This window comes from Mixophyes fleayi, chromosome 11, assembly GCF_038048845.1.
Source record: "Mixophyes fleayi isolate aMixFle1 chromosome 11, aMixFle1.hap1, whole genome shotgun sequence".
In the NCBI taxonomy this organism is placed as follows: Eukaryota; Metazoa; Chordata; class Amphibia; order Anura; family Limnodynastidae; genus Mixophyes; species Mixophyes fleayi.
In genome coordinates, this window is record NC_134412.1 from 77,306,658 (window position 1) to 77,318,698 (window position 12,041).

General features: G+C 39.3%; 1 protein-coding gene across 2 annotated transcripts; it reads right to left on the reverse strand.

The window, feature by feature from the left end:
• Positions 1-1,036: 1,036 nt before the first annotated feature.
• CCNL2 (cyclin L2) lies at positions 1,037-11,527 on the reverse strand. Of its 2 annotated transcripts, XM_075189773.1 has the most exons (11): positions 11,265-11,527; positions 7,438-7,512; positions 6,422-6,531; positions 6,011-6,131; positions 5,783-5,847; positions 3,909-4,008; positions 3,705-3,809; positions 3,432-3,573; positions 3,231-3,348; positions 2,680-2,772; positions 1,037-2,210 (listed from the first exon to the last, which is right to left on the reverse strand). In XM_075189773.1, exons 1-11 carry the CDS (start codon positions 11,481-11,483, stop codon positions 1,859-1,861), a joined length of 1,500 nt encoding a protein of 499 aa, XP_075045874.1. In that variant the 5' UTR covers positions 11,484-11,527; the 3' UTR covers positions 1,037-1,858. The 2 variants fall into 2 exon arrangements, with proteins under 2 accessions (XP_075045874.1, XP_075045875.1); XM_075189774.1 differs by lacking the exons at positions 5,783-5,847; positions 6,011-6,131; positions 6,422-6,531; positions 7,438-7,512; positions 11,265-11,527 and adding an exon at positions 4,716-4,897.
• Positions 11,528-12,041: the final 514 nt, after the last annotated feature.

Consider the following 12,041-nt stretch of genomic DNA (forward strand, 5'->3'; position numbering starts at 1 on the left):
ATGTTGGCAGACAGTCTCTGGGGGTTGCTATTCCAAATGAAGTGAGGGCCTTCTAGACATGGTTTAAATATGGACAAGTGGAAGTGCTACTGGGAGAGGCTTGAAGAGGTACAATTTGTAACCCAAAAGGTGTTTTATCTTTCTTTGTTTTGGTATTCCTCTGCATTGGCTCACTGTTTACTTTAGGACACTTGTAGTCGTGTAGAGTAAACGATTAGATGAGAAATTGTGCCCTGTAACACTTTATTATATGGAACCCTAAAATGTTTTCCAGAAAACATTTACTTTAGCTTGAGGGGGTTTAAAAACAAGGTTAATTGAAACCTACTGTAAACCCATTGCTACTTTTCCCAAAACAATGCAGCTTGTCACCATCTTTTCTGTAACCGTCACATTTGATATTAAAATGCAGAACCCAGATATGTCGGGTGTGCCTCTCATTCCTTCACAGTATAACATACAGTATCCATTACACGCTGAATATGGGTGTTCTCAGCACTGTACCCAATGACATCCTCCCCTAATTTAGCAGTGCTCCTCATAACTGGTGCATGAGTACGATGCCAATGAAATCATTTAGCAGTGTGGCACTCAGTGCTAAACCTATAAAACAGGGTGGTTCTCTGTTCCTGCAAAGAGTACAAATTGCTGCAGAACAGTTGACCTTTGCTGCCATAAAATCTTAAGACAGCCGATTGCCCACTTAGAAGGTAGTAATGACATGGGTGCCAATGTATAACTTGATTTATACAATTTAGGATTTTAATGGGAACGTTTCATTTTCTGTATTTAATTTGTCACTGCACATCATGGAATAGTGGTTTCCTAGGGCAAACGGTGTGCACCAAGACACCACATTTCCCTTAACCATAAACTGGTAAAACATAACCTGTGCCAGTAAGGCAGGTTTGGTGGTGCCATGTGGACCCATCACCAATGTAGAAATCAGGGTTATCTGATCTTTATGTAACCATGCATAGGTTCTAGACTCTTTATACATTGTTAGTAATCAACTGAAGAGACGTACAAGAAAAAATGTAAATACAAAATCCAATACTTTAATGAAATAAGAGGAATACAGCTCGGATATACCAATAAAACTGATAGCCTGGCTGTGGTTTGTTACCTTACATCTGTTAAACAAGCAGAATGACAAGCTTTATTACCATTCTTTGAAATATCCTGAGAATTGCATGTGTTGTAATTGATAATAGACATAAACATATGCAATATGAAATGTCTCGCGGCTGCACGTGTCCAGCACGGGCATCTAATGATATAAAATTATCTATTGTACAGAAAACAGTCCAAGTACATCACCTATCCCTCACAGAACTTCATTCTCCATATGTAACATGTAGCTATTTACAAGCCTCCAAAATTCAGTCCAAGGCCATGTCCCAATAGGAAGGAGGAAAAGAAAAAAAAAAGAGCGGAGGTATGACCTAATATAGGCCTACAGTAAATATAAAACGGTTTTACATATATAATGTACTGAATGAGCCATTGGGAAACAGAGGCCTGTGGAAACACGAGTATTCATACTTCAAGTTTTCCTCTGACGAGTCATCACATCTAAAACGTGGGCTGTAAACTCTGGTGTTCTTCGATCACATGTTGCGTCAACCAGCACTAAATACAAAAGCTAAAATCTTTATTAGATTTCGCCACTGCAAATTCTGGGAATTAGCACCAAACAATGTAATCTGACTGGTGGTTGGGGAAAGAAAGAAAAAAAAAAGTAAGTCCGCTCCCCACCATACGTTTTCCTATTGTTTAATACAGGTTATTGAACTGCTTCAAAGTCAAGTGTCCATGGTCTAAAAGGTCAGAGTGGTCATTTGAGAGTAGTGCGGCCTTAACGTCGGTGACGGCTGTGCCCAGGGTAATCACGGTCATAGTTCCGGTGCCTCGCCCTTTCATAAGATTGTGAACGCTCTCGCCGATGGTCGCGGGAGTAGTAGCGGCTTTTCTTCTTGTATTTCCCGGAGTCTGGGCTTCCATGTGAGCGGCTGTGTGTTGGGGAGGAGCTTCTGCTCTGTGACCTCCTTTTGTGCCCTGCGTATTTGTAGTCATTGCTCTTGCTATAGACGTTGCCTTTGGAGCCTTTGTACAAGCCATGATTTGGTTTTCGAGGTGGAGAATCACTGCGACTTCTAGAGTGACTCCGGGACTTTGAACCACTGGATGTAGAGTAGCTTTCACTTTTTCTGGGCAGGAAAAAAAAAACAAACGACAATACAGTTATGCTTTAAAGCATGATAATGTGTTCACTTTATACATAATGGTGGAGCAGACAAATGTTCACATCATGAACACACAAGCAGAGACCAGTTAAGGTGTTACTCCACTCGATGGAGCATATCTAACAGTCCGTTAGAAAAGTAGGGACCAATATAAAGCCACAAAAGTTGGTTCTGATAATAAGACAAAGCTGAAGTCAAGATCAGATATTACATAACCTTAATGACGTTACTGTTAGGTCAACCAATCTGCAGTAAGTGAAAGGAACACTGGTGGTGAACTGAAGTATGTTCACCACACAAAGGAGTTTACTTGCATGACTGACTTAAATTTGTACTACTCACTTTGTTACAGTGTCCTACCATTCCCAAGTGGGGGAACCAACAGACCATATTTTCTTATAAAAAAAAAAAACAACAACAAAAAAAAACTCACCTCCTTTTTGGAGAGGCTGATCGAGAATGGGATCGGGAATAGCTGCGATCTCTGCTTCCACTCCCGCTCCTGCTTTCCCTCCCTTTCTTAAGTCTGTGAAGAAAGAACACTTCATATAACTTATCCATACTGTACGGCACTGCACAAATCTACAATACAACTTCCAGTCAATAAAGTAAAAGCATGCTAACAGTATCTTGGCCCCTTACATTGTGCAGCTGTCTAGGAAGTGTTTGGATTGGAGATACTCAGCAGATAAAATGCAATGTAGGAGGTGAACTCCCTAGCAGGACATTATTTATATTCAGTCACTAATGGTACACAGACAGACACTAAAGATGGACAGGCAATCAGAAAGAGGGAAGTTTGTAGTGGAATGTGTTTCATGCCATCTACTGGAATTTTATAGCAGTGAATAAAAACAATTAAAAAATAGACTAGCAATCTGCTTCTTGGGTCTGTAATACTTATCCCAAGAGCAGAGAACTGCAGATTCAGTGTGATTTAAAGAAATCAGTGGGGTGGTCTCTGGATTGTAAACCACAACTTACCCATTCACAGGACTGGCTGATGTGGTCCTTTTGGTTCCATCTACTTTTCTTTTGGAGTTCTTCAGTGCATGCATGGAGAGGGGAGAAGGCTTATTTGCTTTCCCTTCCTTTGGAGAGTCTGTAAGAACATTTGTTGGATCAGGTTAATTAGCTAGAAATAAATAAATGGCACAATTAACCGGCAGAGTGAATAACACCTACCAGCTTTCACATTGGGAGAAAATTCTGGACCATTGTCTAAGCGCGGTGTTCCATCAGGCAGCAAGCCTTTGGCCTTGGCTTTAGCCTCCTCCATCAGCAGCTTTCTTTTCTCCACTTTACTTTCCAGAACAGCCACATCTGCCTGCAATTTAAGAATGGCATATTACAAAAAAAAAAACCATACATGCAGTGTGCTTAGGGGCGTTGCCAACCTTTGTACCGGTTTTTTTTGTTAACAGGAGTGAAGAAAACTAAATAAAAATGCACACCTACCTTCTTTCGTGTGTATAATCTTAAAATTTGAAGACAGATCTCCTTAATATCTTCTTCAGAAACTCCAAACAGGAGGAACCAGTGCGGACGAATTGGGAGACTGATCTATAAAGCAATTGTAATATTTAGACAAAAGCACAAACTTATGGAGCGAGACATTAAGCCATTACCACAGCGATAGAAGGTACTAGTGTGCATACTGACCTCCAGGATCCTCGCAGCTAAGTAAATACAGGCACATGCGATCGTTTCAGGATCGAACCTCACAAAAACATCAGTGCGAAGGCTATCATTCATGTAGTTCCTGAAATTATAAAGAACAGCCATTATAGATCATCCTAGAAAATAAAAATAAAATAAAAAAATATGACCTATTGTAACCAAAAAGGCTAAAAGTGTTTACTTCTGCCCAGTCTGACATAGGTAGCTTACAAAATTGAACTGAGGAGGATGGAGAACCAATTTTAATCTTTGTAAGTAAACCTGTACATGTTTAAGCAAATAGCTAGTTTGCCTGGACCATTAAAGCCAGCAATACAAGTTTAGCTTCCTCTAGGATGTCCAGGTGGAGAGGTCCATGTCCTACAGGCACAATTCTCTGGGTGGCAATGTGGTTCCAGTCGGCTTAAAAAGATGCCAGAAACTTTTATACAATCTCCTTGTGACATTGCCAGGTCCATATAGGTTTTCCCATGTGGAAAGTAATATTTATCATTCTGCTGCAAAATATTGCACATGTTTTAAGTCAGTCAGTGACATTTATAAAACGTGTAGCAATCTGAGGGACAACAGATCTAGACAGTCAATGATTTTCCTTATTAAAATAAAAATATAAATAAAAAGTAAAAAAACAAACAAACCACATTAAAATATTGCACATTTAGAATTAGACTTCTTGCTATAAAAATAAAGATTTAATATAGAACGGCATTCTTTGTTGTGAAAGAAAGATACATTTAAAAACTACAATCTACAGAATGCAGAATAAAAAAAACAAAACAAAAACACTACTTTTCATTGTAAAGAAAGGTGATGAAAAGAAAGGAAACCACAAGGAGCGGTGAGGCCCGTCACTCCGCTGGATGTATACCACCTGACCAGAGGTAGCCTTCTTTTCTGGGGAACCTGCTTGGGATTGACTGAAGACGGCAGCTATCCCTGCACCAAAGCGCTTGGACAGCAGAGGAGAAGTCTTAGTCACTTACCCTCAGAGGCTAGCCTTTGATCAAAAGAGTACAGAAAACAAAAGTTAAAATAGGTTCTCCATCCATTTAACAATAAAGTACCAGACAGTTCAGTCAGAATTACCCCCCAATCCCTCCCTTTCCCATAAGCTGATCTCCCACCAACAAGACAAAGTGATAGACAAAAATAAACAGTCTTAAATGGTCACATAACCTAAAATACAAGTTAGATCTAAAAAAAAAAACCAAAACCCAGATCATGAAACATTCACAAACAAAAAAGCCAATCTCATAAGAAATACGTTTATACGTTAAAAAATAAACTAGACAATACTGCATGTACAAACTTCTATTCCGTTTATCAGCTATATTAGGCTTAAGGACAGGAAGTTTGGGGCACACGGAACAACTATATCCCTCTAGATAAAAAGCAGCATATCACACGTGTTTATTCATCTATGCTTCGGAATGTTTACAAATATTCATGAATGTTCTAGTTCATTTTGGATAAAGCAACTTGTATTTTAGGCCATGAGGTCAATTAAGGGAATGCTGGGCTTATATGTCTGAATACTTTGAGGGGGTTTCAACTTGCTCTTCAAAACCATGAGATGAGCCTTGAAAATGTGCCAAGACTGGTAGAGGCACACTTCAAATCTCTCTCTGCTCTTCACTCCAAATATGGGAAAGCTGAAGCGATTCTCATGCATTTCCCCCTTCAGTCAATGGCAATCAGATCTTCTACAGTAGGAAACGGCTGCAATCGAGTGAACTATGAATTCCTTTGATGCTCACAGTGTTTATGAAGCACTGCTAAGAAATGCCCTACAGATCCTGCAAGCCATGAGAGTGTTAACAGTAAGCTTAAGGATTACACAAGAACAAGTGACTCACCATGAAGTCTGGACAAGATGCTTATTAAGGTGACACTCCAAAACCTGCAGGTACATCACAATAATCTGGAAGAGAAAGGGGGATTTTGTAATACGCGGAATAGAATCAAACCACCATCAGCATTCGTTTGTTCTTCTATTCTTACATATTGTATAGAATCTTTCTATATACACAGACCCTTTAGAGACAAAATTGCAAAGTCAGATTATGCGATCATAAAATACTCACTTTGTGAGGGTGCTTCACATGGACACAGAACCCCAATTCCTTCAGAATCCTCCTCTCAGCTTTTATTATTTGGTTCTTTAGGGCAACATAGTCTGGATCCAACACTAATGGTAATAGCTTTCTGAAAAAAAAAAAAAAAAAAAAAAAAAAAAAAATCCAAAAGACTTATTTCATGCTGACATGTGCTAAAAAATTTTTTTTTATATATTGTACATAGAAAATACCTAAAGTTCTTTCAGAAAGACCCAATTGTCAGCATTAATGCTAGCCACTTGCACACCATACAAACTCATTATTTGCATTATCAAGAAAAGCTTACATAAAGTGGAGAATGCTGCAGATTAAGCCAATAGCACAAATTGTAAGAGGATTAAAGAGCAAAAGATAAAAATACCACAACCGATGACTTACTGTTTCTCTCTCAACTGTCGAAGGCGATGAAACACGTTAATCACATCCCTGATGCGTCTTGGAGCCTCCTCAATTTTGGACGCCAAATGGACACAGGCCATCGAAACATGCTAAAACAAAATGTAATCCTGTTTAACGATTTATGGAATCTCATAATATTCAATATACAGGTAGTAGGCAAAAATACAGAGACACCAATATAATAAGTAAAATAATGCAACGTTGTGCACCACAAGAAGCCAGTATGCACAGTGACATGAAGTTTACCAACACCTGGAATTGTCCAGGAAAGACTATTCTTCCACAAGAACTCGATAGGATTCAAGTTAATGAATTTGTGAATATAAACACTCCTTAGATAGAAGAGAAGCCAGTTGTGTTGAGAAATTATATATATTTTGGATTAAAACACAAAACAGCTGTCAATGAGCAATGTTGCCTCTAACAAAAAATAAATAAACAGTACTAAAATCAATGCCTTAAAACAAAACCTCAAAGAATCTTTATATAGCGGGTTTTAAGAGTTTATAGAATTGGCTTTGTTAATCTTTTAGCTCTATTAATTTAGAACTGTATAGTTTCCGTTCCACTGGACGATAACACATGCTCTGTGGGTGGGGTGTTGTCATTCTGGAAGACACCTCTCCTGCTAGGAAAGGAACCATATGAAACCACCAAAGCCCTTCACTGCTGGAAACAAACATCTATGCGTTGCTCAGACTTGAAGAACCTGCCTTGCGGAGCGCTCAAAATAACTCTCCAAACCACAATTATAGGCAGCCAGGGCAGTCTAGCATTTTTGTACATGACTGACCGTGCCGGAATGCCAATTGCTTAATTTACACCCATGTACAAGCCCTTGCTTCCTGTATACTTGGAAGCACTCTAGTAAACAATGGACGCCATTTTTTCCTCGCTACTTGTATTGTAAGACACAATAGCATTTAAGTAACGGAATTATAATTTTACTTTGCATTAATGCACAATAAAGTAAATAAGAAGTTTAAGATCCTCACCTCCATTGAATGCTTTACAAAAGATTTTGTATAGAAGAACCGTTGAAATAATACTTGTCCTGTAGCCATCGCCACCTGGAAAGATAACAAGGGTTTTGCGTTACAGTAATCAACTGATGGTAGGTTGACAACCATGAAAGAACACCAGGTACTGACATTCTATAAATCCAGTGTTGCCTGGACTGCAATTTAAACTTCAGATGCTGTAACCTATAGCAACCAATGGTAATGTTCAGTCTAGTGCAAGGCAGACTAATGAAAATAGAACAGATTCATCAAATCCATCATTATAGGGCAGCACTAATTATTATTGCTGCCATGCAGTTCTGGGGATATGGTATAGATTACAACCATGAGACTATATGTGGAGCTACAGCTAACCCATGTGAACACGGGAAGAAAATACAGAATTCAAACACAGGTAGATTCATTGAATTAATTTTATGAAATTGGAAGCAGCATCTGTGCATGGTGAAGAATGCTGTTTTATGTATGCCGTTTCCCTTACAAATCAATGTTAATAATAATGTAACTTAGGGTTACAAACTAAAAGGGGCATATTCAATTAGCTTTTAGATTCGCGGTAACGCGCCGGAACAGCCGCGAAACGTAATACACGGTACCGCAATAACGTGGATTTTCGTTCGCAGCCCATAGGGTTGCGAACGAAAATCCGCGTTAATGCGGTACCGTAATACCCGCAAGAACGCGCACTTTTCGCGGCAACGCGCGTTACCGCGAATCAAAAAGCTAATTTAATATGCCCCTAAGAATAAAGCTTTAATCCCATGAGGATCATTAATACCACCTTTTCGGATTAACTGAAATAAAGAGGTCAATGGGTGCAACAAGAGATCATGTTAAACACATTGCGATACCCGGACACTCAAGACCAGTCTCGTGACGCATGGCAAGTTGGAGGACAGACTGGTTTCTTCTGCAAATTTAGGCACAATAATATGTTTTATAGCCATAAAACATGTGTATATTATTGCTATGCTGTCCATTTGGATATCATGTTTTGAACATAAGCCAGTTTACCATTATGTAATTATAGATATATGTTATACGTTTCTATGGATAGTTATACTTATAAAAGAACAAAGTAGTGCAACCACTAGGGTGGAACACAGGATATAAACACTATGGGGGGTATTCAATTGTCAGCGAGTTTTTGGCCACTCCAAGTAATTTTAACGCTTTTTTTTTTTATCATTTTCGAGTGGGTTAATTTTACCCGCGATTCAACGCTCAGTGTTTTTTTTTTCATGAAACGGTCCTCTTGCGCTCAAGTAGAAGGTCTATTGAAAGTATAGGGTGTGCGAGAGGCAGCCGCGTTAAAAGCTATTCAATTGTTTAACGCGGGGAGTTAAACAAGCAAATATGCTGTTTTATCTCGCACCTCTTTGGGGCGTTATAAAAAAAAACTCTGAAAAGTATTTGAAATCATGTGGGGGAAAAAAAAAAAAAAAAGAGTTAAACTTATGTTTATCACGAATGCCTAACTTGTGTAAATTGATTTTCTTGCGAAAAAATAATTAAATAAAACAAAAATATTGATTTTATTTTTTTATATGTTTTTGGTACAAATATAAATGTAATGTGTTTTGACATGGTATGGATGATTCTATGGTAAAACATGGTTCAATTAAAAAATATGCTAAAGAAAGTACTGTAAATGTAGATATTATCAATGTGTAATGCAATCTAATGTATGTAAATCAGGCCTGTCCAACCTGCGGCCCTCCAGATGTTGTGAAACTACAAGTCCCAGCATTCCCTTCCAGCTATCAACTGGTTGTCTACCAGCAAAGTATGCTGGGGCTTGTAGTTTCACAACACCTGGAGGGCCGCAGGTTGGACAGGCCTGATGTAAATGTATGCAAAACTTTTTTTTTTGTGTTATACATGACCGCATTAAAACTCCCTTTCACTACCCTAAAAACCTCACAAACACAATGTTTAACGCGTGGGGACAGCGTTCCCCCTTTCAATTGCATTGCGCGAGTTTTTCCAGCTGCGCCAACTCAAAACGATCGCTTTTGCCGTCAAAAACCAGTGGGAGATTTTTTTTTATTTTTTTTTGAACACTGAGGGGGAAAAAAAAAACCTTGATGACAACTGAATACCCCCTATGGGGTAATAGTGCGCAAACAAATAAAATGTCACTTCAGTCAAACAAGCGCTCAGAAAAGCAGATTTTATCTAAATCAATAAAGACACACCTGTACCCTAAAAGTAAACAACATTACAAAAATAAGGGATAAACTGACAGGCGCCGTTATTTCTAGGAAAAACGCGGCCGAAATGAATTGGTCCCTAGGAATCTTTCACTACTGGAAAAGATGCCAAAGTAACATTTAGAGAGGAAAAAAAAAACCTCATGCAGCTCTCTTTACATCAAACCCTAAACTTTGTTTTAGATACAGCAACTATGACGACAATCAGTGTTTTTATCTATAGCAACGATTCAAAGTACATTTTATATCGATTTCAAACCAGCATTTAAACTTGATAAAAAAAACCAAAACATTGATTGATCCCTGTGACAAGTTTGCAACATGAAGATTGTATCTATGCAAGGTCACAAACAAAGACTGTTCCCTAGGGCATGAGGAAGAAAAAAAACATGACCTAAACGTGACGCGTTGTATGTTCCTGTTGAACAGGGTAGTATCGGTTTCCCAGAAACATAACAAAGGAGCAGCTGCATGAGAGATTACGTCATGTCCCATGTTTTAATAGAGAACCTCCCGTAAAGTCAGCAGCCGGCTCCAACCTCTTCCTGGATCTGGAAATCCCCACTACTAAGTTACTCAATAAGCAGCATAATGAAGCGTACAGGCCATTCATGATCACTCTTACCAACACAATTTTAATGCATGTCAGTTAAGCCATACAATTCTTGGATATTTGGCCACCAATTCTTTTCCAGATAAAGGATACATTGCGTTCAGAAACAATCTATATCAGAGTTGAAAGTTGCAGGGAAAGGTCTTAAAATGTTGAAGACATCAGATACATTCATTGGAAAAGAATGAAAAAGATCCCCTTAAATAAAAATATACTGATTTTTCACAACCATGACAAAACTATACTTCTCATGAGAAAAAAATAAATTAAAAAATAAACAAATCACAAATACAATAGGAAATACTATAAATACAAGTACTATGACTGGTATGTAACCACAAAAAAAATTACATAATTTTAGTAACCACAACAAAATAAAAAAAACAAACTTATTTTTATAGAATTTAAAAAAATAGCAATATCTTAAGAAAGCATTTATACATTAGTGTGATCTTTGTAGGTATGTGTAGAAGATGTAGATCACCAGGTTAAGGACTATAGGTCCAGGTAAGAGATGTGGTATTTATACATATTAGGGTGATCATTGTAGGTCTGAAGAAGATGTAGACCACCAGGTAAGGGGCTGTATATAGACCTCCACACCAGCTAAGGGATGTGGTATTTATACATAACAGTGAGATCATTGTAGGTCTGTGTAGACCACCAGGTAAGGGGCTGTATATAGACCTCCACACCAGCTAAGGGATGTGGTATTTATATATAAGAGATCATTGTAGGTCTGTGTAGAAGGTGAGGAGCTATGATGTTGTTCCGCTCCCTCACGTGTATAATTAATCCTCCACAACCACTGTCCTCACAGCACTCAAACTCTAGGTCAGGCTGCTCGCCCGGCCTAGGCCTCAGCACCGGTCCCGGATATATAAGGCAGCCCAGGCCCACATCCGGCCCCCCGGCTGTATCATACAGCCTCCCCCCCTGCGGCCCATACCTACACCAGCACCACCGGTCCTTACCTGCGGGAGCCGCAGCAGAATGCCGGCTGACTGGATGAGCTCGCAGCCCACGCAGCGCAGGTCGGTCTCAGTGTCCATGTCCAGCCCATCCACGATGGAGGGAGTAAGGGCGCACTTCTCCTCGGCCATCAGACAGTTCTCCAGGTTGATCAGGACGCCGGAGTACATCTTGTCCCCGATCAGGATGCCGTCAGCGGGAGCGGTGGGAGCGGCAGCCATTTTCTCGTCTTCTTCGACTGGTTTCCAGGACGGCGCTGCCCGTCTCTATACAACCGCTCCACGCCCATCCGTGACGCGCCCATTGGCCAGCGCCGACTCAATCTCCGCTCTGATTGGCCGAAACGTCCGTCCTTCACAGCGGGGGAGAATCTCGGAATGACGTCAGAGAATGTGACCCAACGGCTTTGCAGACTCCTCCCATTTCCGCCCGGATGACTCAAACCTGGACTGTGTCTCGCAAACAACGCTGACGTCGTCGTCTCCCACAATGCATTGGGCGGGGTCGTCGTGTTCTATGGTTATTGAATTGGAATATTAAAAAAATAAATACAGATAAATAAAAACAGTGTGGTAAACCTTTGCAAGGAGCTTCTGTATTTACATATACTAGTTTCATATATTATATATATATATATATATAAAATTTATATATAATATATATATTATATATTTACATATACTAGTATACTACATTCATATTTTAAACCTATGTATAATCTCAACTTTTACTGACTGGATTTGTATAGGTGAAAACCTAATACAAATGAACATTTGATT

What these genes read in the sequence shown, in the direction of transcription:
- CCNL2 (XM_075189773.1), bottom strand. Translation starts at nt 11,483, where the DNA reads ATGGCTGCCGCTCCCACCGCTCCCGCTGACGGCATCCTGATCGGGGAC. An exon ending in CGACAGTTGAGAGAGAAACA is followed by an intron (nt 6,132 to 6,421) that starts GTAAGTCATCGG and finishes TTTTTTTTTCAG; the next exon opens with AAAGCTATTACCATTAGTGT. An exon ending in TAGCTGCGAGGATCCTGGAG is followed by an intron (nt 3,810 to 3,908) that starts GTCAGTATGCAC and finishes ATTGCTTTATAG; the next exon opens with ATCAGTCTCCCAATTCGTCC.